General features: G+C 49.2%; 1 protein-coding gene across 2 annotated transcripts in view; it reads right to left on the reverse strand.

The window, feature by feature from the left end:
• MCTP2 (multiple C2 domains, transmembrane 2) overlaps positions 1 to 24,394 on the reverse strand; it is a 144,778-nt gene extending 120,384 nt beyond the window's left edge. For both annotated transcript variants that reach the window (XM_012732763.1, XM_012732764.1), the window contains exons 1-3: positions 23,868 to 24,394; positions 14,263 to 14,325; positions 13,097 to 13,205 (exon numbers count right to left, since the gene is read on the reverse strand). In XM_012732763.1, coding sequence (XP_012588217.1) covers positions 13,097 to 13,205; positions 14,263 to 14,325; positions 23,868 to 24,335 — 640 coding nt within the window. In that variant the 5' untranslated portion in view covers positions 24,336 to 24,394. The remainder of the gene's footprint in view (positions 1 to 13,096; positions 13,206 to 14,262; positions 14,326 to 23,867) is intronic.
• Between the last annotated feature and the right edge of the window lie 823 nt (positions 24,395 to 25,217).

Below are 25,217 nucleotides of genomic sequence, written 5' to 3' on the forward strand. Positions count from 1 at the left end.
CTAGGCGATGCTAAGACTCAGTTAACACAGAGCAGAGCCCACACGCACAACACCAGCAGCCGGTCTGTCCAGCGGCAGGTCTCAGGTGTCTGGGACTGTGCCCTGCGGAGGTCTGTGTGTCTACGGACTTGGACTTCTGAGAGTCGAGTCAAGCCAACACAACCTCAGAACATCAGACCAGTCATCGATCAGATTCTCAGTAATGAGTGTCTGCCAAGATGTCAATCCCCATCCTTGATGCCAACGTCTTATTTTTTCAGCTTCCTTTTGTTTTGCTTTAGCTGTGTGACTGAAAAATGAAGGCACCACATGGCCCTAGAGTTTTCCATGGCAGCAGCATCACATTAGAGCAAGATGGACCCACCTGCTTAAAAGTCTCACGAATAGCCCAGTTGGGGTCCAAGGTCACTGCCTTCAGCATAGGGACGTACTCAACACTCCCGAAGGCCAGCAGTGGCTGTTTGAACCCCCTGAATGGCAGGGGGCATCAGAGAGGGTATGTGGCAGGCAAGGGCGCATGGGTGAGTGAGCCCTTGTCCACCCCCTGTGAGTACCAGGGGTGCCTCTGGCAAGTCAGGCTCTAGCCATCATTCTAATATAGAGATATAAAAAAGTGGGGGGGACTATAATAAAAAGAGGCCTTTAATTAAATGAAATTACCACTCTGGGATCAGGCCTTCATGCTTGTCAGTGTGCTCTCAAAATAAACATCTCAAAACTGGGCTCGGTGGTGTCACTTTCTCACAGGCAAAGCATACTGGGTAATCCCCAGGCATCTGACAGCTACATAATGTTCAAACTGTTTCACGGGTGAATGGCGGCCTTTGCGTGAAAGAAAATATTAATGTCTGGAATTCATAGAAAAAGGGAGCAGGGTTTACAAAGCCAAAGACGGAAAGAGGGTGTCAAGTGAGGGCCGCGTTAATTGTTAGGGAACATCTGAGAAAGGGGGAGCACTGGCGGTTTTCTCTGGGAGCCTAAGTGGCTGGCTGTCAGGGAAGTGACAACTCAACTAGGCAGGTTCTGAAAGGGGGTCGCTGCTCAGGAATGCGGTGCGCAGACGACTCGCAGGACGCGCTGACACCTGCGTGGGTGGACTTTAACCTCTTCCATGGGAGCTTCCCAAACAATGAGGCTCTTTGCTAGACGGAGGTGGCCAGTAGGTGGGGAGGGGAACGGAGAAGGAGCTCGGAGACCAGACACGGCCCTGCCGTGTGGGCCTCAGGCCGGCACAGGGCTTCGAGTAGAGAAGCTCCGGGCAGACCCCGGGGTCTGAGCTGCCCATTCCCGGTGACAGCCACCGGGCCCCACAACGCCAGGAGAGACAAAGCCGTTCTGGGGCTCCCCGAGCTTACTGCAGCACGACACCCCTGGCAAATGTGTGATCGCCCTCACTGCCGCTTGTGCTCCCCGACCCTGTGGAAGGTCAGGACGCCGTGGTGGGACGCCAGGCCTGCTCACACCATGGGTGCCCGGCACTGGTCTTCTGCACTGGCGGGCAGCGGACACCTCACAAACCCAAGGCCAGGCCCATCGGTAAGAGTCACAAGAGAAGTGGACTCAGGTGCCGTGAGCTCACAGGTGGAGATACCCACGCCAGGAGAGGAACCAGGAGAGCTGAGGAAGGAGATGGGGATGCATCCACATGGCGAGGACGGAGGTGGGTCGGCAGGAAGATGGGCATGGGCAGCAGGAGGCCAGGGGCCGGGCTGAAAAGCCCAGCGGGAGCAGGCGTCGCCGGCCTACTTCCGGCTACCTAGAAGTTAGGGGGATCAAACCTTCTGAGAAATAAGTTCAAAAGGCAAGCTCATCGCGGAGGCTCAGGGGTCTTAAAGAAAAGCAAAACAAGGAGTTTGGTTTTGGGGGTAAGAAATACAGCTTGGACTTCGTATTCCCGGCCTCTTTCTTTACATTTTCAACAATGGAACATGACTTTAGAAATAGGATAGGAAAGGAGAAGACACGACCCCTTTCCTCGTCACTTTCCCTCCTTCTCTTCCTGGGTTTCTGGGGTGTCACACAAGGCTGCTCTGGCCTCCGACGCCGCCCCATGTGGGCTGGCCTCACGGTCTCCCCGATCAGAAGCAGCACCAATTCTCAGGGCAGGCAGGGTCATCTCCTGCAGAGATCTCCCCCGTGCCGTGGCTGCCTTTACATAACTGGGCACATTTACCGACACTTACGCCCTTCTGATTGTTCTTTTAACTGTTGTTTGAACACAACAGTCTGCTTCCTTCTCTGACTCTGGTGCACACAAGTGGTCATGTTCAAAGAATAATTTTTAAGATTATTTACGCATACAGAACTGGGGTACAGGCCAGAGGCTCAGGGGCGGTGAGAGGATTCACCAGACAGAGTGGGGAGCAGGACAGGCAGATAGACGAAGCACACTGCTGAGGGGAGCAGCGGGCAGACAAGAGTTGTCTGCTGCGCCATGTGGTCACCTTCGGGGTGGAGATTGGACTCTCACCAAAGTGGCTGCGGCCAGCTTGCAGTGCTGCGCTCTAACCCGCTGCGCCACCAGGGAGGGCCCAAAGGGAATTTTTAACACTAGAACTTCTGGGTAATGCGTATGTGTACCCTCTGATTCTGACAAACGTCTTCAGTTTGTCCTTCCAAAGCCTGCCCAATTCGCACTCCCCCAAGAGTGTACACTCGGGGCCTCCCTGGCGGCCTAGGGGTGCAGCCTCAGCACTGTCACCACTGAGGCCTGAGCACGACGCCCCGGCCAGGGAGTGACCCACAGGGCGCAGCAGACCTCTCCTGTCTCCCCGCTGCTCCCCGCAGCAGAGGATTTCTGTCGATCCACCTGTTTTGTTCCCCACTCTGAATCTGGAGAGTCCTCTTAGCCCCACTCCCTTACCCCTGCACCTCTGACTACACCCCAATTCTTCTACACATCAATAAACATTTTTATAAAAATAAAAAAAGCCAACAATTCAAGAGTAGCAAATATATTCTGTGCTTGTTCTCTGTGCCACTGAGTGTCCCAGTCCTGTACAGCAGTGACCCTGGGAAAATGGTATCTCCACTTTTCTAATAGTTTGAATAAAGCTTAGGCTCTTTCCTATTTTGGTGACCTAGATTTCTCTTTCTTTATGAAATTCTCTTTCATACCAGGTGCCCATTTTTCTGTGGGTTCAAGCTTGTCTTTTGCTTACAAATCAGAATGAATCCTTAATTATGGAAACCAGCCATTGACTGCATGTCTTGTTATAATTTATTTAAACTTACATAACAATTTCCTGCAATATGTTATTTTTATTTAGTCAAATTGGCCAACATTTTATTTAAGGCTTCGTGTTTAACACTCTGCTTGTAAGAATTTTTCTCACTGTAAGATTTTAAATTAGTTCAGCCATGTTTCTTTCCACGGATTTCGTCCTTTTTTATTTGTTCCACTTAAGTCTTAGGCCCATCTGGAATTATTTTAGTGGGAGGAGGGAAGGTTTACTTATGATCAGGAGAGTAAAATGATCAGAGCCAAGCTTTAGAAATATAAATCTGGCAGCAGCTTATAATTTAGAAGGAAGAAGAGACAGACTAAAGCAAGGAAACCTGGCTGTTGAGATAACAGCACCTCGGGGAGCTGCGGGCTGAGAAAGCTACACCCAGACGGCGGAAGTAGCCTTCCAGGGTTTCAAAAGCGTGGTCCATGGCATCCCTCCCCAGAGATGCTCCATGAGGGAGGATGTCACCCAGCCACTGGGGACGCAGATTACGGCTCCCTCCCTTGGAACTTCGTAATGTAAAGCACAATAATAAACTCCGCTAAGAACTGTATTAAAGACAAATGACAACAATAAAGACAGCTCAGACCCATCTACTCCATTTTTCATGATGTTCCTGAAGCGCCTGTGACCATAATATTCAACACCTCCAAAGCAAGACTCCAGGAGGGAAGAGGCCAGAATCGCCTTACAGGCCTGGTGGGTGTTACCAATATGTGATAAGTGAAAAAATAGACTCTGGAGTAAGATAAGCATAAGGGGTTAAAACCTCAGCCCCTCCTTTTAGGAGCCAGTGAGCAATTTACTCAATTTCCTTATGTCTTAATGTCTTCACCTGTAGATGGAAAAGCACCAATCTTATCGGATGATCTCGAGAACTGAATAAAAATATATACTTTAATGAGAGCAGGCTCTAGTCACTTACTGGGAAAGTCCCACAGTAAGCACCATTTACTGTTACTGCTCAGCTAATGGGGAGAGCATATAACAATGTGTGTACTGGTCTCCATGTCCTTAATTTTACTGGCCAAGCAAACCTGCCTGGTGATTTGTCTCTAGAATGTCCCTTCTAAGGCTGTGAAATCCACATCTCCTCTCCTCAGAAATGGAATGGGAAATTCCTCCTCTTCTATACTGCTTACAGGATTGCATGTGGCTTGGGGAAATCTCCATGAACCAGCCTCTGCTTTCCTGGCGGGTGAGGCCTGTCTAAGAACCTGAACTCCTAGGAATTCACGCAGACAGGCCTCGAGAGCAGTCGGCATTACAACCTGATGGTCGATCTCGGGGAGAAGACAGATGACCACTCAAGTCTGCCCTAGCAGCGTCTTTAAGAACCACGTTACTTAAAATGTTTGTTTTCCACTTATTGCGTGTCTCACCCTGGAAAGTTGTTGCCAGCTGGGACTATTGGGGGGATGATGGGGGGATGAGACGGGGAGCAATTCCTAGAAAAAGACGGTGTCATGTCAACAGGCTAGAAAGCCCTTCTAATAGGCCGATAAAATAAATCTGCGGTGAAGCTGTAATTAATAACTTATGGACAGAATAGAGAAAGCAGAACATCAAGATGCACTGAAGACAGAAAGAAAGAAGGAAGGGGAGGGAGGGAGGCAGGGAAGAAGGGAGAGGAGAGAGGGAAGAAGGAGGGGGGAGGAAGGAAAGGAGAAAGCAGGGGGAGGTGGGAGGAAGGACAGAAGGGAGGGGGGAGGAGGGAGGGAGGGAGGGCGCAGGACCATCACTCTCTAGGAAACCTGATTATGCTGACATGTACAGACTAAGCACAAACACGCACACTTTGCACAAATACAGGACTTTGTCTTCATACTATGCTTTATGCATACCACCGTCATATTTTTCTATATTCATAAATGTATGTCTACAAATCAGCTCCACAGTCATATCTATGTATGTGTGTACATATATATGAAATCTCACTACATAGTACCTCTGGGGGAAAAAAATAACTATCCCTCCAGGCTTGAGTTTAAAATTCACTGCAGTGACTACCGACGCAGTATTTGTAAGCAAAGCCTACTTATTTGCCCTCATTTTCCAGGTTAAAGACATTAGCCGAGTATTTCCTCCAGAAGAAAGGTCGTCACAAGCTAGGAACGTTTCTCAATTCAGCATCCCTGCCCCTGAAAAGGCAATGACTCTGTGTTTCACATTTATAATATCTGATAATTTTTGGCAGGCGGTCTTAAAAGTTCAGCTACCAGCTGACAATGATCTCTCAAGGTTTTAGGGTAACGGATCTACCCAGCGGTAATCTCTCCTGCATAAACGGTGCTAGGACACATGAAAGGAGTAAGTTTGACTTTTTTCTTAGCTATTTATTCTACGTGCACACAGGCGTTGAGAATCTTTCTGATAGAGACACATACTTAGAAGCTTTGTTCTTTCCAGAAAATGAGCAAAAGTACTGTCGTTTTATGGGATAGCCAAGTCCTGATTTCTCTGCGGCTTAGCAGGGAGCCAGGCTGGGTTCCCAGGACCTGAGGCGTTTGCAGGGCCGCTGCTGCCCCCTAGCGCTGACGATGGGGTTTCCCGCTCGAGCGGGCCCGGTCGGACCTCCACCCGCCTCTTTCAGAGCCCGTAAAAGAGCAGTAGAGACAGTCACCAGTCGCCGGGCATTTCTCCTCACTGGCAGGAGAAAGAAGAAACCGGCCTTCCCTTAGGGCGCGAGCTGCACAGCAGAAAAGCAGCAGCAGTAAAGCAGCCGCAGGTCAGGGAAGCAGAATTTCGCAGCGGTTTCACCCACTGACACTCACCCGGCGCAGGCGCTGGCCGGGTCTGCAGACAGTGGCTTCGGGTTCCCAAAACCTCCAGTCTCTTCAGCGTCAGTGTGTGGCTATTTAGCTCCCCGGGTGGATCAGTTCCTGAGCTAGTTACCCCACCCCCGAAGGCAGGGGTCTCCCTCCCCTGCAGGAGCCTGCCAAGGTGGGGCCCCTAACCTGTAGGTGGGGCTTCCCTCAAGTGAACCCCGAAATACTAGGGCTCCAGGCAATTCCCAAACCCCAGCTGCTGAAAGAATGTCCAATGAGCCGCTCACCGTGGAATCAATGATCTGAAATGATCAGTTTTATTAAAACTTGCGATTGGAGTTACTTACAGAGTTTGCATGAAAGAAAGAGTCGGACAGTAGGGAGATGGAGTGTGGGTCCCTCTGGCACCCGCTGCCCTGCACTATGGCCTCCTGAACCCTAAACTCCCTCAGGGCTCCCCCAGCACCCTCTGCCCCAGCTTCCACCCACCAGGCCCTGAGCTACTGGGCCTTGAAAAAAGATAAAGAGCAAATACCTCATAGCCTAAACGCTCAGATTAAAACAAAAAATCAAACCAAACTAACAGAGCTCATCTATATACTGTGTGGGTGAGGAGCAGAAAAAGATTCACTTCTATGTTACCTCCTGGAGTGGGCAAACTTGAGCTCGATTTCTCAAGTGCTAAGTGGCAATACTGAAGCAAAGATCTTGAAATGCTCAGGTTACGTTACAGAAAGCAGCCTAGCCACTTGACCGACCTGCAAAGAAAGCTGTACACATGGATTTAGGCACAGGAATATTTGCGGCAATATTTTCACTACTTTTAAAAAATGTTGAACATGGCTCTCCCTGGTGGCACAGAACTAGAGAGCTACAGCCACTGTAGCATGAGTTCGATCCCCGCCCCAGAGCTGACCCACAGGGCGCGGGCAGACCTCTCCTGACCCGCCCGCTGCTCCCCTCAGCAGTGTGCTTCGTCAGTCTGCCTGTTCTGCTCCCCACTCTGTCTCTGGTGAAGCCTCTCACCGCCCCTGCACCTCTGGCCTGTACCCCAGCTCTGTATACACAAATAAATAAATCTTTAAAAAAAAAAAAAAAAGGTAAAATCAGAAGAAACTAACTCACTCAATAGCAAAAGGGGGAAATGATTACTACGGGGTGTCTTACATTTGACCTTTCGGAAGCAGGTTGGTAATTTACTACATACCTATGGTAGCAGATACTTCACACTAGTGGATCTTTATGTCTTTGGTCTAAGTTGTTCTTTCTCAGAGGAAATGATTCATCCAGTGCATTTTTTTTCTGTAATCTGCAAATGAAGCTGTCACTACTTTAAAAAGTAGTGTCCTTGTGCTGGGAATGGAAAGATAGAACCGTTTTCTAGGTAAATGGGTGATGAATTTTCGTTCCCCAAAAGTCATACCATAGAGAGGACTCTCCATCCTCCGTCCCTACAATACTAATGGGAGCATCATTCGGTCTTTCCCTGTTGTAGTATTAGATGACGACCACCAGAGGGCATCACCAACACAGTCTTCGATCTGGTCACTGCGGGACTCATCCAGCTGATCAACGAACAGACAGCCTTTAAGAAGGGGTCTGGGACCTAGAGCGTTGAGAGGAGCATTTTCCTAAAACAGCCAGCCCAAATCACTCATCTGATCTTCACGCACGCATAGAATGCAAGGTCTCTTGTATCCTGACTTCTTCCAGTCCTAAAGCACCAAAATTTCCTTGGCCACCAGCCCTCCTGCCCACTTCATGCCTCAACCAATGGATGAAGCAGATGGAGGCAGGAAATAACAGACGGATCACGTGAGAGTCCTTCAACACTGAGCAGCGCCACAAGTTACAGGTTACTAGTCGGGGACCGACTGTGAAGCTAAAATAGTGTGTATTCTGTTTGCTCAAAAAGAAAATGGGAGTCAGGGGTCTCGGGTGTGGGAGAGAATAAAATGGGACTTTTAGAGGCCAATTTAAGGTGAGAGATACATATGCTGATCCTCAGTGGTGCACAGCTTGACTTCTGCAATGTTATCATACAATGCTACCTCCATAAAGTTAAATTTAAAAAATGCATCTGGTAGAAACTTGAAAGGAGGAAGTGGAAGGAAATGGGGACTATAAAAGAGTAAAAAGAAGGCGTAGGGGTGAGGAAAGGGGAAGAAGACAGTAAAGGAAGATAAGAATTGGGCCGGGGGAGGGTTAGACAGAGACCTGCGGACTGGCTGTGCCTGGGCAGGCCGTGGTGTTAGAAGTGGCTCCCTGGGCAAGCTCGCAGCCGTTCCTGCACAGCGTCCAGGAGTTCAGGCGGCTCCTTCGCAGAGACACACGTGGTGACCTGAGAGCTGAGAGCACTGAGGTCCCCTGCTGGGTACGTCTGGGAGCAGCTGCAAAGTCTTGACTGACTGGGACATGACCACCCTTCCAGAGGCACCTAACAAAGTCCTCTGGGCTTCCCTGACTCTGTGCTTAGATCTGGGGTGCAGGGGCATGTTCACAGCATTTAGTCACCCCGGTGGTAGCTCCTTCTGATGACCTGTAGGTTTTTGGAGGGAGCGATTCAGTTCATACACACACACATACACACACACACAGATATGCACAACCAAGGATAAAGACGTGCACAACGAGGCCTCCCTGGTGGTGCAGGGGTTAAGTCTCAGCACTACTACCACTGTGAACTGAGTTTGATCCCAGATCCCAGGCCAGGACCCGCTGCTCCCCTCAGCAGTGGCTTTCAGTAGACTTGCCTGTTCTACTCTCCACTCTGTCTACTCTCCAGCCCTGAGTTTGAGCCCTCCACACGAGAAAAGTGGTAAAATGTCCACAGAAGTTTTTGTCCGAGGAAGCTCACCTCCCAGCACCTGGCGATCTGCACCCCACCGATGGGCTCCCTGATTTCTGACAAGCTCCTCCTTTCCCAAGGACTTTCCCGATGGGCCAAGTTTCTGAGCCTTACACCTGACATACTCCTTTTAATATCCTTTCTGGAGGTGCATCCGAGTTCTTTTCCTGACACCTTCAACTTTGACGGGTAGGTGGAAACAAAGAAATGAACTGTCCTTTTCCATCCACTACCTCCAGATTTTCTGCATTATTTTATGTCATGTTACTAAAATGCTTCTGAGAAACATCAGTTGACACTTCAAAACTTGTTCACTTTCTGACTATATACCTTCTTTATTCTAGATAAAGTTTTTATGTTTCTGCTGTAAACAGCAGTTCCTTGGAATAAAAATCCAACAGTGGATCATAATACTAGACAGAGGTTGGTAAGTCCTGCCCGGTGGGTCAGATCCAGCCTACGGCAGGTTTCTGTAAATAAACTTGCACTGGGATACAGTCATGTCCACTAGTTTACATTTCATTGTATTACTCCACAGAGCTGAGTAGCTGCAACAGAGCCTGCATGGCCCATAAACCCAAAAATATTTACTTTCAGCCTTGTACAGAAAGTTTGCCAACCCACGTTCTAGATGGAAAGTTATATAAGCAGTGGTGATTACGTAACAATTGAAAGAAAACACTGAACTTCTTCTGTAGCAGAGAATGATTCATCAAAAGTTGACATCCACCCTCCCACCCCCAAATTAAAAAACAGAGACTGAGCAACTGAGTTAAATATCTGAAAGTAGCAATTCTATGGTCAAAAGCACAACACATTTCCACTCTTCGAGATAATACTTGTCATAAGGGAAAATTAACACTGGATCACTTTGCTCTATTATATTTGATACTTAAATATTAGGTATAGGGTTGCATATAAGGGAAATAAAATAGAGACACCGGTGAAGAGCACAGGGGTCCTGACTGGCTGACACAAGCTGAAGGTCAAATGCTCAAGATCATGAAGGGGAAATTGACATGGATTACAGGAGCCAGCTCTGCACTGGCAGCAGGAAAGCGGGCCATGTATGTTCATTGTTGCTATGGTAACATGCTATAATTTACTGACTGCTGTTATATACACTCTTGTTGTTGTTTTAATTCTTACAATTACATTCCAAGGCACTGACATTATGCCCATTTTCCAGAGGAGTAAGTTAACCTTCAGAGAGGTCACCAGTCAAGAAGCAGAAGATCAAGTCCAAATCTCCTCATTTCACCATCACCCAGGCTGCTGGGTGATAGCAATTCCTAGATAAATTTAAAAATGATCCTGTATCCATCACCTTGGTATATCACACTCTGCGCCTAATTCTGCTCATTGGGCAAACACCCAGTTAAACGATGCTCAGATAATGCAAATCAAAGAGAGCCTGAGGCTGACGCTGGAGAGGAGCCACGGACTAAGGTACAGCACCCAAAACAGCTGCGGCTGACGGGGATGGAAATTCTACCTGCAGGGGAGTAAATATGTCTTCTCAGGTGCCCCTGCCCCGCACCCACTGTGGAGAGAGGCTGCCTAGAGCAATGGCTACAACAACCGGGGTTCTTGTACCAGCAGCCAAAAGAATTTCCTGGGGACTTGTTGGAAATTCAAATTCTCAGGCTGCGCCCTAAACCTGCTGAGCCAGAAACTGAGGCGGGCAGTGATGTGCATAAGCCCAAGTTTGAGTGGGAATTACTGGTCCTGTGGGTGTCCCGGGGTGAAATGCGAAGGCAGCGTCGGCTCCAGTGAGCACTTTGATGCGCGCCCTCACGGCAGGCAGACGGAGAAGGAGACAGACGGAGCACAAGGCCCCCCCAGCCTCCACCCGTGGGCCCCTCCGCCCCCCCCACTCCTCAGCCTTGAGTGGCTCCACAGCTGATCACAGTCTTGATCAGACTAGCTGCAGGACGGAAAGGGAACCCTACAGAACAGGATTCAGGAGTGACTGTTCCCAACAGGTAGACGCCAACAGACGGAAAGGTTACTGTGGTTACCAAAACAACCTCTGAGAGTTTCTGACTAGACTCCTGATCGGGGGATTGTATTCCAGTTAAAATAGGTTCGCACAAAATCAAGACCAGTGGGCGACTGATGTTTTCACTCTGGAGCAATGAGGTACAGATGCCCAGGGCTGAGATGGAAGCTCAGTCTCTCCTTTAGCTCTAAAACCAGGCGGTGTGAGCAAGCGCAGGTGAGTCCTGACTTTTTGGTCATTTCTCATGTGAGCGGGTATTTCGTCATCAGCTACTAAAGTCATCACACTACTACAGCAATACAGACTCTGCTCTAATTACGGGGCATATGTCGAGCGGGCAGATAAATCTTGGCAATTAGGGAGAAGGATCCAGCAAAGATGGGAAACCAGTGAAGGAGAAGCTGCTGGAGGAAGGGACCGGGAGCCTGGACACAGCCCTTAGGGGACACAGTATTAGACAAGTTACACAACTCAAAATCGAACGGGCTTTTGAGCAGCTCTGAGCACTTTCTCCACAGTAAGATTAACACACTCTAGGGAGCACGTTTCCATCTCCAAACAGGTTGTCACAGACAACTTGTGCAGTCACCTGGCACTGGCTGATGGCCCTGCCTTCGGTGCTCTGTCACATAGGGAATGCGACCGTCCCCCAGATCTTTCAAATACATCGGACAGGCATCGGCTAAACTGAACACCGTCAGGGAACCCAAGAAGTTGCACCACTGACAGATAAGACAGGGTGACTTTGACAGAGCACACTATTTACCAAAAAGCAGAAAAATGAGATTTTTTTTATGACTGTGAAATGCTACATCTGAGAAATTTCAAAAAGACCAGAGAGAATTTTTTTTTTCTTTATAAAAGTCAGGTGGCCTTTGTATGCAAGACAGAAAGATAGAAGCCCATGATATGGGACGAGCCAGGGGAGAGAACCCAGTCTGAACCTGACAGAAAATCAGCAAAAAGGTTTCTGGGACACAGGTGGGGTAGGGGAGCAGAAGGCGGCAGGTGCAGGCGGCGGGGCTGGGCCAGGCTGCAGCGTCTGCTGAGCATCCAGTGGGCCCACTGTGCCCTCCCCACGCTGAGCAGAGGAGAGCGAGGAGCGGAGGCACCTGCCTGCCAGCAGGAGTGCGGAGCACGCCAGGGGGAAGGCCGTGCACAGTGAGGATGAGACCACGGGGCCCAGAGAGGAGCCTGAGGCACAGAAGGGCCCTGCCCAGCTGCCAGCCCAGTCCCCTCGCACAGGGAGCAGGCGCGGAAAGCAGCACCCACAGATGCAGAATGCAGCCCTGCAAACGAAGTGACGGACGCAAGCCCAGCACACTGGCGTCCGTGTCCAAGGGACAAGACACGCAGCGGGAGCTGTGCTTGCTCATGAGTACTTGCAGAAAGCGTGGGCTTCCTCTCCTCGTGACACAGCAAGAGGCAGTCGAAAACAATTTTAAAAAGGCAACAGGGTAGGCCCTCCCTAGTGGCGCTGCAGGATAAAGCACAGCACTGAGAATCTAAAGCCACTTCCTCATGAGTTCGATTCCCGCCTGCCCGGAGGTGACCACATGGCGCGGCAGACCTCTCCTGACCCGCCCGCTGCTCCCCTCAGCAGTGGACTTCGTCGATCTGCCTGTTCTGCTCCCCACTCTGTCTCTGGTGAAGCCTCTCGCCGCCCCTGAGCCTCTGGCCTGCACCCCAGTTCTGTATGCACAAATAAATAAATCTTTAAAAAAAAAAAAAAAGGCAACAGGGTAGCTGAACAGAAAGCACAATGCCGCAGTTGAGGAGAAATGAGCACGCCGGGGTCCGCCTGAGGGATTCTGCTGAAAGGCGCGTGAAGCAGCAGAAGGAAGCAGGGAAGCGAGGGATGCAGAAGGCAGGGCCAGGGCCAGGCACTGACTTCACCTCCTGGGATTCCCAAAACAGAGACGGGAAGCAACAGGAGAAACCAGTCAAAGAGCTGCAGAAAAACAACGTCCTGTAGAATGAAAAGGCTCCTGCTGACCAAAACAAAACAAAATAATTGAAAAAAGACCATAGTGGAGAAACAGAAGAGGTTGTGTCCTGTGAAAGGCAAAACCTCTGAAGGTCTTTATGTGAAAAACTCCACGAGATGATGGCCGTCACTGAGTAAAGGCCCAGCAACCTGCACAAGCTGAGCGGGGCGCCTGTGCGCTACCAGTCAGACGGTCAGCAGTGGCTGGCAAACTCAGGCAAGGGCAGAGGCAAGCAGGCCCCACGCAGGGCGGGCACTTACCGCAGCGATCTCGGATGACCAGGTTCCTGCCTTCCTTCAGGTGGATGGTGAGCAGGTAGGCGAACGGGCTGGGCAGGTTGCTCACGCCATCGCCGGCCTCGCCGAGCACCTGCGCGAAGGATAGGCAAGTCAGCCAGCGCATCTGCACCAGGGACGTCTCCTCGGGCAAGGGGAGGTGGCAGCAGCCGATGGACGCCACGTCCCCCCACGCTGACAGCCGGCCCTGTGTGGTTACCAAGTTGCTTCTGCTCCCGCCGGACTTTACTGAGCTTCGGAGGCAGCCATGGCACCAAGGGCCTGGAGCCAAGCGCTTTGCCAGCCTCCGACTCCCTTCAGCTCGTCCATCGCCTGCTGAGCCCCTATTCTGCAGCTCAGGCGGGCGCAGGAGGAGCCAGGCGGGCGCCCTGTGGGACGAGACCTCACCAGCATGTGCCTGCACTGCTAAGCCCAAGCTTAGTCCCACCCTCGCCTCCCCCATGAGCCCCACCAACTCCATGAGGACCCAGAACGTTCCTTTATGTCCATCCCGGCTTGTAAGCCCCTGAGCTGCCTGGTTGCTCAGCATGAACCCCTGGGCTGCATGGGATGCCAGGGATCTCCACCACAGCCCGCTCTTTCCTGAGCCACTCTCTCCCCCTCATCGTCTCCCCCACATTACTCTCTCCCCCTCATCGTCCACCGCCCCCAATCTGCAAGCAGAGAGCCGGCCCCAGGGTGCTACCAGTCACAAAGAGGGTCAGGAAGTGCCCGGTCTTGCTCATAACAGCTATTTCTATTAAAGACATCAAATGCAAGATTTGAATTACTTTCAATTGCTGTCTTTCCAAACAGATAAGACAATGTATTGTCCACATACTGGACATTCCATGGCTAAGTCACCCTGGTAGCCAGTCTGGTGTGAAAGTGTCCTGGCCACATGGCAACGCTCTCCAAAATGGGTTCCTCTCCCTCACACCTCACTCTACTCCACAGCTGCTCCACATTTTTAGAAGTCTCCATCCTAGTCGGAAAACTCAATAGGCCCTGAATGGATCTTTTCCAGTTCTCATTGCCAGGCCTGTCTTTGCAGGCAGCATCTCCCTGCGTTCACTAGAAATGAGCTGCAGACACACAGGTCCGGCTCTGGGCTGAAGCGGGGACAGGCGCTGTCAGAGCCACTCACTCACCACGGCTTCTTCCAGGGGCTGGGATGGTGCCACCGAGTTCAGGTCCACACCCCCGCAGGGCTTCTGCAAGGACACAGAAGAGAGAACTCTGCTTTGAAACAGCACAGGAATAGCAAAGGCCATGCTCTCCTGGCCTCTGGTGGGCATCTCGGGCAGGCTGTGGCTGTGGCCTGCACATGTGCCAGATCTGGGCACTGAAGCCTGACTCAGCAGGAGAACAGGAGCCTCCGGCTGGCCCAAGTCCCCACCAACACAGGGACATGGCAGCTCAGAAGCCAGCGACACAAGCTTGTCCTCAGGTAAGAGATGCTTCTGACAATACCTGACACCTTCGTCAAACCTCGACTTTCACGGCCTGGGCAGCCACCAACCCCAAAGTAGGAAATGCAGACTAGGAACCAATGACTCTGGAGTAGTGAGGATCTGTTTCCTGATTCAAATGTGCCTCAAACACCCAGAAAGTGATTCCACATGATTGAACAGCCAACCTCAGCCTTGAACAGGACCCAAAACACTTCCCTTTGAGAGCAGGGGCCTGCAGAACACCCCACCTACATGTTCTTGTACCTCCATGGTGAGCTGAAGACAACACTCAGACCCTTCTTCAGCTTCGGCTCATTTCCTTCCGTGCAGTACAGTTATATCCCGAAGCTCGGCTGTCCCTCTCCTGACTGACTCACAAAGACAAAGAGCTAGATTGACCCCATCAAGGCCAACAGTGACCTCTCCGTCCCCCCTGCAGCCCCAACACCACCCCCCCGTCAGTCCGGTTTGATTAACCAGGACTCCCCTTTTCCAGTCTTGTTCAAAGGCAATTCTGCAAGACTCTAAGTGCGGGGTGCAGGAACTCTGCTCAGAGCACCTGAGGGCCTCGGTGCCCAAAATCGTCTTACTGTCAGTTGGAAGAGCAGATGGGAGGGTGGCGGAGAGCATCCCCTTCCGGAAGATGAACGATACCTGTGTTCCCAATGAGCCCCACTTAATTAATACATGACACTAATGAAGTGACAAAATTATTCTCCATAACCCCCACCATTTGCAAGTCATCAAAAACACACACAGCGCTTTGATTCAAATGTGTGATAAGTCTTCCACTTACAACAACGTGGAAATTAAATGTGAAGAACATTAATACCACATTATGGCTGGTATTACTCACAGAAAGTCACAGAACTTAAAGTTATGGTCCCCCCAGCCACTGTACTGTCACACACTATCTATTCACACCACAGAAGGAGAGTGATCACCCGAAAGAAGAGAAGTGACACCCACACAGGGCCACTGAGTGACAGCTGCGGGGCCATCTCTCCACTCAGCACTGAGCCACAGTTCTGCCCACGGAGTAGAAGTACATTACTCTCAGCTTCTCTGTAGACCTTGTGATATATCAGTGAGTTTTCATTAAAAAGAGCATACTTTTCCCACCAGGAATCCCTGGTATCCCACTACCATTACAAGACTAGAAAATTCCATCATTTTTTGGATGCTCTCATAAGTCTTAAGAATTTTGGTTTTAATTTTACTTTTGAATAAAGCTAACTCATTGACCTTTGATAATGTGTACAGTGTCATGGCTTTGCACACATGTGTATGTGTGTGTAACTACTGGCAGAGTCAGGACACAGGAAGGTCCCATCATCCAAGAAACTCTCGTGGCCAGGTGGTCCTGGGCCCCAAGGCTTGGCAACCACTGATGGTCACTCATCCCAGCTTCACCTTTCCAGACACCACATCAAGCAGTCTTGATAAGCAGTATGACAACTTTTTGACACTGGCTTCTGTCCCTCAGCACAAAGTCTTTGAAATCCATCCAAGTATTGTCTATGGCAACAGTTCGTTCATTATTGCTGAGTAGTATTCCACCTTAGGTAGATATCCTAGCTCATTCATTCATTAAGCATTGACTTTAACCATTACCAGCTAACTGTTTCTAAGAACATGCTCAGGAAAAATAAATTGTTTTGAATATTATCAATATAAGACATGTTCATTCATATGAAAAAAAACCTAATATACTGCTGCATGGATGTATCGTCATTAATTGGTTAAGCCTTGGTTTTAACAAATAGTTTTAAGAAAATACTCAGGAAAAGATAGATAATTTTGAATATCATCAATGCCAAAAAAAATCTTAATCCAACAGAACTGTCTAGTTACATACAGACACATATTCAGAAGGTAACATCTCAGCATGAAAATTATTAGGAAGTTAGTTGTCTCTTATCACCTTTTACCCCTGCCTTTCAGATAACTTTTCATTGCCTTTAAGGAGCACTCTATCATTAAGAATACAAATTCACCAGAATATGGCGAATATGAGGGTGGGATTGGGGGTGGTATTAGATTGAACGGGTCAATTATTAAAAAAGGAAATGTTCTCGATTCACTAAGGCTCTTAAGAGCAAGACACCCATGTGAGTAATCATCATCTTCACTTTGTGTACACTAAATATGACCTTGCACAAACACCTCCTCCTATGCTGCTGAAGGGTCTCACCATGAGACACACACCGGAAGTTGTGTTACAAACACTGTGAGCAGTCACTGGCTGAGTCAACATCAGAGGAAGAGACAAAAACCCACTTCCAGGAAAGCTAAATAAGAATGAAAAGCTGGCTGAAATGACCATTTCCATAATCTTTGAAAAATGCTCTAGCAACATATATGAATATAGGGAAGGAGAGATGCATATTTACTTAATGACTTACCCCACATCGAGGTTGTTGAGAACACAGATACTTAGGATGAGAGTAGCCCAAATGAAAATGCCTATAGCATGCCTGGACATAGAGGCAGGACCAAAACAATCACATGGCCAAGGAGGACAAAATTGGAATGTGTGTTTGGAAAAAACCAGGTCTACCAGACGGCTGAGTCAATGCTTCTTCAATCTGCAAGGTTTTTCAGGAGCTTATTGGTCATACAAGCAACTAAGCATATTCATTGTCCCCTCATGCCCTAGACTGTCCTCTGAAAGTGGTTGCCTGAGGAGATTATCTACTGTGCAAAATCTAAAGCACTTGCACACATGTGTACATATACCCTACTCAATCACGTGTAGACACATGTCCTGCTCAGTCATGTGTAGACATATGTCCTTCTCGATCATGTGATGGTATAAAACAGCAGTCAGCAATTTACAAGCCCCCACTTGCTCTCACTGAAGTGTAAACACTGGAACACGCTCCGCCCATTTAGTTGCATAACTCTGGGCTGACTTTACACTGCAGTCAACATCAGCATGAAGGAGCTGCAGAGACCTTACATGTCAAAAAGGTGAACACATTTATTATCTGATCCTCCACAGAAAAAAAAAGGCTAAGCCCTCTAAAGATTCTAAAGTCTTTCCACATTCAGTAATATTTGTCTTCCGACTTACCACAATTCTTCATGCTTATTAACAGTAGGCACTTTAAAAGAATACCATCCCCTTTATACTGGCTGGGGAGTTGTCATTTACAGACATCAGATATACACTCCTACTACCTTCTCGAGGATTCCACAGGCTGCCGTTGCCAGCATCACCTGCTTACTAATACAAAGAAAGAAGTCAGAGCTAAAAGGCTAAATGGTCACCCATGGGAAGCAGGGAGTCCCTGATTTTCCGTGTTCCCCTCCTACTGAGCCACCACTGAGCCCAGGACCAGGAGATCCGGGAGCAGAACACGTCTGACTGGCTGAGAGACGGAGACCTCAGTGCACAGCCAACCTCTGCTTCTTGTGGGCTTTGTGCCATGGAGCCATCTACTTAAAATCCAAGACACAGGTGATTCTCTAAGATGATAGAAAAGAAGTTCACCTGACTGGCTATGAGAAGAAAATTCATTTATTCAAAGGGAGTGGATTGAACACGCCCCCGACCCAGACAGGGACCTACAGTCTCTGCAGACTGAGCCAACTGGACTGGAGAGGAGGTGTTTTCATCGCGCTGGGCAGTCTGGGCTTCTTGCTAGTCAGTCATTATGCTTAGCCCTATGACAATGAATATTCTTGGGAAGACTGAACAAGAAACACAGGCAAATGGTTCATACCCACGTCCAGCCCTTGATCACCACCATCCTCGCCAAGGCTGTGAGCAAGACAAAGGTGGAGGTTGATGAAGAGTCGGGTGCAAGGCCAGCTCCCTTCCACACCAGCTCAACAGCCTGGACATACTTCTGCAGTTCCCTGCAAGGCCAGTTTCTACTTCTTGCTATTTGGGTCTAGGCCTGAAGGTCAAGGACAGGCCTGCCCTGCCTGTGAGCCCCATGTGGTTACTGAGCCCCTGGGGTATCTCGAGTCCTGTTCCTTCCTGCCTAGGGACTGGGTAGAAGGGGCAGAGCTGCCAACAGCATGGGAAAGCCTCCACCCACAGCCTCAGAAGTAACTGATGTCTCCACCCACGTGCCCCCAACCCCCTCCCTCCCCCCTCAACCATGTCCTGCTCTTCTGGAAACAACCCAGCCACACACCTGCTGTCTAGGGCCTTTGCTCCCCCTCCTCTCTCTTTGCAACTGCTGTTCATCCCAACACATGCACAGTTTGCTCTTCAGACCCTTCTAGGTCTCTGCTAAGTGTTATTGAAGGCAGAAGTCAGGAAATGGGACCAGGTAATTAGTTAGGAACAAGGTGCCCTGAAGCCCCTAGTCTAGATATCCCAAGTTCATTTTTCAGTCTGGTTTAGAAACAATTATGGGACCAGGAGTTCCCAAAAACCAATTAAAAATGGAATGTTCAGAACACCAACACAAGAGCACAATGCTAAAGCAAGAGACCAAAGTTGGTTCCAGAAAAGACAGTTTAGGCATGTGGGAATCTCAGTGCTACCAGTAGCCAGGGAGATGTCCAGGCCCCAGTCAATCAGCCACAGACACCATGCAGAGAAGCCCAAAGGCTAACCCCCATTCCTTCCCTCTGTACCCACATATGTACCTACTTAGTGTCCCTCTGTGCCTGCCAACAGGGGCCATCTCTGCTCAGAGAACATCCCTGTCCCTTCTTTTATCTATCAATAAATCTCTTGTTCTCCCTAAATCTGGTGTGACTGAATTCTTTGCCAAAACAAGAACTGAGGAATCCCCGGAGTCACCAGACCCACCTGGCCAACCCATCAGAATCCCAGAGAAGCCCCTTCCTGGCCATTCTGTTCCCAAGGAGAGCACCTCCACCCTGCACTCCCAAGGTTTCCTCGGCTTTACTGTGCTCAGTGACTTGTCATGTTCTGGATAGATCTATGGCCTGTCACATTCGTTCAAAAAGGAACTCCATGAGGAAACAGAGTTTTGTCCTCTATGTTGACTGCCATGTCCTTCTGCCTAGAACGGCATCAGCACCAGTACACAGAAGTAACCAGTAGATAGTATCACTAGGTGCTCAACAGCTGGGGAAGCAGCGAGGGAGGGAGAACAAGAGGCCACGCCCACATTGGGTCTGCCTCGCTGACATCATGTTGTTGGGTTATAATTTTCAAGATCAAATAAAAGTTTTCTGGACAGGTAGCTGGTATTCAGAGAATAGAGCATTTTCTCAATTTCACAAGTTGCACGTTCTTTCCCTTCCTTTGTGTTTTGTCATTTCTCTGTGGTTACTAAACTGATGCTCTGTGGTTGCCAAGTGGAGTTTCTGGAAATATCCCAGTAGGGTACTTCTCTAAACCACTCAACTTGTCCACATCAGCAGCAGCAAAGCTGGTTGTTTAAAACTTCAACTGTCAAATGAAATGACAGAGATGGACGGCTGCCCCATGCGCCCCATTGTGGGGCCACTCGATGATCGGGGGAAATAATCTTCCCATTCGGGGTACGTAGTTATTAACCATGATAATCAGGCCACTTGACTACCATAATTATATCTGCATTTAAACGGAATGAGAATGGACACAGGAAAATGCGTGTCATTCTTTGAGAACAGCCTATGATCACCAGCTCTGATACTGTCCAAGCACAGGGTTGTACCTCCAAAGTCCTGCATCCCCAAACTACTGCTGTGCAGTTTGGTAGATGCTCCTGCTTGGTTATAGCGTCACTAGCTGGGCGGCCTTCAACTTCCCTGTGCCTCGATTTCATTCTGAACACGTAATGGCAAAAGTCATCACAACAACACTAGCAAGTGCGTCCAGGGTCACATCAGTGTGTCCTCGGTGGGGCCTGGCATGGCCATTGGCTCACTCACAACCACACTCACCTCCCAAATGGGAAACTTAACTACTGAGCTTACTCCCCACCCATCCATGTCCTCACGATGTGTCCTCCCCAGGTCTCTGCTGACTACCTATTCACAGCAAGCACCCCCCTCCCCACCAGGCATCGGGCTGACTCAACAATGACTCCATCTGTGGACCACTTTTTCCATTGCCTGGGTCTAATCTCAATTCTATCATCAGGCCTGGATCTAATCTCAATTCTATCATCAGCAGTCAGAACAGGAACCGGAGGCGAACTTCTGTATTTTCTCAATACTTACCCAACTTTGTAAGGTAGGTGAAAGTTTCTTAGAGCTACTGGGGGAAGGAAAGAGTAGAGAATGCTCATTAGGGAAGGAAGTAGGAAAAGAAGGCAAGATAAAGAGGAAAGAAGTCTAATGATAGAACAATAAATTTTTTTAAGAATATTATCTATAAAAGGAAATAAGAAAACCAGCTACTTTCTCTGAGTCTGCTTAACTTTAGCGTCTTCATACTTAATCTGATATTTGGGAACTCCCTGCCCACCCAGAGCTCTGTGGTCCACCCCCCCACCAACCCAGCTGAATTTCTAATGCCCCCTCCCACCCAGCACCTGACAGAGGTCTATGGCTTGAAAGTCAATTGCAGAGACAATGTGAGTCAATATATTTGACAATCACCAGAAAGGCTGGTAGAAGGAAACAAAGCTGTCAACCATCTGTGTGCTTCAAGAGCCTCATTCTCACAAGCGAATCCAACTTCTAAGCTCAAGATGGGGGTCATGTTTGGCCACAGTGTCAAGTACCCTTTCTACCTCCTACGCCCCAAGTCTTGGTGGTGAGAGCAATGAGAGTAAGGAAACACCCCCTGTCACCCACCTGGAGCCAACCCAAAGGAGACAACCTGGTTTGCAGGTAACGGTGATCAAATACTGGCCTGCCGGCAAGTGATAACATACAACTGACGAGACAAGCGCCAGTCAGAAGAAAAGGCGAAGCTATGCACAGACAAGGAAGCGGGGTAAAGTGTGGACTCTGGGTGGGCAGAGCAATGCACTTGACCTCCCGGGGTCCAGGGGGTGTGGGGAGCGGCTGTCCAGTCCCTCCATCCTCCACAAACAGGCCACCAAGCAAATACGTGCACTCAAGTGGCCACTTCCCGCTTAGACTCCATCAATTCTCCTTCAGACAGGAAAAAGAAACAAGATTGTTTTTCAAGAAAGAATTTAAAAAAACAGCTTCGTTGAAAGAGAAAGTCAAATTCCCCGGGAAAACCTACCCTCCTTGGCTCATTTCACTTACTAAGTTGACAGGCTGCTGCGTGACACTGTGCAGCACCAGGCCGCAGAGTCCGACGGCATGTGCTAGTGAGGGTCCCCCTGGAAATCCTCTTTTCCACCCGCCACCATGCGGTGAACCCCCTTAACCCAAGCTGGCACCACACCCCTTCCCTTCTGGTGACTGTCATTTGTTCTTGTAACCTAAGAACTTGGTTTTGTTTTGACTATTCTTAAATGGCTCTGCTGTTTCTGGGCTTTTCTGCATTTAATCAGGGGAGTGACATTACCACTACCAACCATCCTCCTGCCAATCAGTCACACCCCATCACCCACCAGCCCCTCAGCACAGCCCACTTCTCAGACAGCATGCCAGAAAGCTCCCCAGGGCTCAGTTCCCGGCAGAGCAAAATGCCCCCAGCCCCAGCTCCAGCCCCTGTCCCCATCTGCAGGCGCCTTTCACCATGTTTCCTCACCTGTCCAGCCCTACACCTCCTCGGTGCCACCCTGGCATCTGTCTCGCACAGGACACGCCCTGGGGCCTACACTGATCTCACCCAGCTGCTCTGGGTGTTTCACACAGACCGTTCGGTGCCTCCCAACAGGTGGGAACTCGAAGGCAGGTCACAGTGATGCCTGAGTTAAAGCAGCATTCGGGACTTTGTTTACAACAAAGATTGCAGAAATACTACAACAGCTTTCACCCCATCAACTTAAGAGAAACTCTTCTAATTCGAGATTGTTAACACTTTTAATCTGAGAGTCCAACCCATTTTTCCTGGTCACTTACTAGGTAACAAGAAGTAAAGATCAACTGAAGCGTATAATGGCGTTATAGTAAACTGGTGTAAAATTTCACTTAGTTAACAATATGATCAGTAGAAACACTTATGCTGAATTTAAAGTAATAGGGGAAAAGTCATAGTTTTATGAGAGGGATTTCATAAACACTAACGGCAGTGGAAAAAGTAGTTAAGAAAGGTTATTTAGTGATTAGTGGTGTCTCATCATCGCAAAGCTTCCAAAATTACAGGGTCACAGCACCCTCCAAACTCTGCTCCCCAGTGAAATCCACATCTATGACCTATCTCGCATGCTTTGGTTCTAAAAGCAACTTCAAAATCCCAGTTGAATAACCAATGCCTTATGGAATCATAACAATAACCTGAAATGTCAAAAATTATTCTTCCTTCAACATTGTAACCTACTTCAGCATGGTTGATGGAGAAATTTTAAAGGACAATTTTAATTTTTTTTCACCAAATCATGATTTGGTGAAATCAATTTAAACTCACTGTAGAATTGTAATGTTTATCTCATAACCATATTCGACTATTTTATTGGAAGACTGTAGAATCACTAAACTGATAAGAATTTGCGTCTTGTAATTTGGGGGGAAATATGGGGACTTTTGGGCCTCCCTGGTGGCACAAGGAGTTAAGTCTCAGCACTAGGAAGCTACTGACCCACAGCTGCTGCAACCTGAGTTCGATCCCCAGCCAGGGAGTCACCCACAGGGCGCAGCAGACCCCTCCTCTCCCCGCTCCTCACCTCGGATCTGCCTGTTCTGCTCCCCACTCTGTCTCTGGGGAGTCCTCTCAGTCCCACATCTCTGGCCCACACCCCAGTTCTTGTATGCATCAATAAATAAATCTAAAAATAAACTGGGGACTTTTTATGAAGAGAATCCAAGAGAATGCTCCCACGTAAACATGCACACACTTGTTTGGCAGGAGGGAGCGTGGCGTCTCTGGCAGTCAAAGGGCGACACCTTCACACATTGCTGAAGAACAGTGTGATGCACTCGGGTGTCTGAGTGGGGCTGGGCAGCGGTGCAGGAGAGAAACAGTCACACACTTAAGCAAAAAGTGAGAAGAAAAAATGGACTCTTCATTTCTTTGCCAGGAGACAGAAAAAACAAAACTCATCCAAGTGGGCTCTTAATGCCTTACAGTGTCTTAGAAAGGTAATTTGTAATAGTTTCAAAATACATAGAGGTCAATCCTAAAACTAACAGGGACTCCGGGTGCGATCGATACTCCCTTCATTTAAATTCTCGTAAATGACATCTCTCCCTCTACTAGCCACAAAAATAACCAAAATTTCCCAAGGACACCAAATGCCCTTATAAAAGGGGGTGGGCGGGGAGGGAACACAAGAAATAGGGATGTGTCTGGCCCCGCTCACCTCCGGCTCCTCTGCGGCATCTTCTCCCAGAGGAGTTTTCTGGAGCAGATCAAAGAAGCCGCTGCCAGAGCCCCTCCGGTCCTCAGCAGGAGACACCGCGGGCTCCTCCCTGTCCGCCTCCAGCACCGGGATGTGGCCTGCTTCTTCCTGGCTCCAGTCCAGCTCTTCCTCAGACTGCTTCAAGCTGCTGCTGCTGCTCTTGGGAAGGATCCCGGCAGAGGACAGGCTGCTGGGCACGGAGGTGTAGGACGACTGAGGCCCCACGTAGGGCCGGCCCTGGGCCACCAAGGCCTGGGCCTCCAGGAGGTCGGGGACAGAGAGGCTGAGGCGGCGATCCAGGTGGTGCCTCGCCCGTAAGTCCAGGGGCTTGTTGGGGTTCTTCTTCCCCTTCTTCTTGCTCAGGTTGATCAACAGAGGCCTGGTCCGCTGTTTCAGGGAGCCCCAGACCGATGGTTTATCCAGATCCATGGCCGCATGAAGACCCAAGGGGCACTCAGCAAGAGTGGGCTCTGCGGAAAGCTTCAGAGGCTCCTGGAAAACAGGATTTAAGAGAAGGAACGTGAACTTTCTCAGCAGTTTTAGGGCCCATCGAATTGGGGAAACATGGCTCAGAAATCTTACACTTTCGACGAAGTGCTCAAGATGGAAACATTTGATGAGTAACAGCTGCATGTATCAGGAAAACCATTTTTTAGGGAACTGAATCTTTAAGGTTTTTATCAGAGTAGGGTCCCCTTTCTGGTGACAAAAGGGGTTGAAACTCAGCACTATGAAGCCATCGGCAGCCCCTGCAGCACAAGTTCCATCCCCGGCCAGGGAGTGGCCCACAGGGCACAGCAGACCGCTCCTGTCTCCCTGCTGCTCCCCTCAACCCCATATTTCAGTAGATCCGCCTGCTCTGCTCCCCATTCGGTCTCTAGTGAATCCTCTCATGCACCCCCACCGCTGGCCTGCACCCCAGCCTTGTATGCACAAATAAATAATTCTTTAAAAAAAAAAACAGCTTTTATCAGTAATTACAGAAAAGTTAAAGCAATGAATGGCACTATGAGGTTGACACACAAGTTTTTCCTCAGGAGCCTGGTTTCAGTGGTTGGCTTATTTCAGTCCATGGAACGTCCTCCAGCACTGATGCTGCAAATGGCAGAATTTCCCCTTTTTGTGGCTAAATAATATTCCATTGCATTTGTATTGCTCCACATTTTCTTTATCTATGTAGCTCTCAGTGGTCACCTTGGTTGTGTCTGTCTCTCGGTACTGTGACCAATGCTAGGTGAACACTGGCCGGGACTAGAAACACCGATTTCCTTTGGGAATAAATCCAGAAGCGGAATTGCCAGGGCTAGGGTC

This window comes from Condylura cristata, unplaced genomic scaffold (genome assembly GCF_000260355.1).
Source record: "Condylura cristata isolate star-nosed mole 26May11 unplaced genomic scaffold, ConCri1.0 scaffold00035, whole genome shotgun sequence".
NCBI classification, from domain to species: Eukaryota; Metazoa; Chordata; class Mammalia; order Eulipotyphla; family Talpidae; genus Condylura; species Condylura cristata.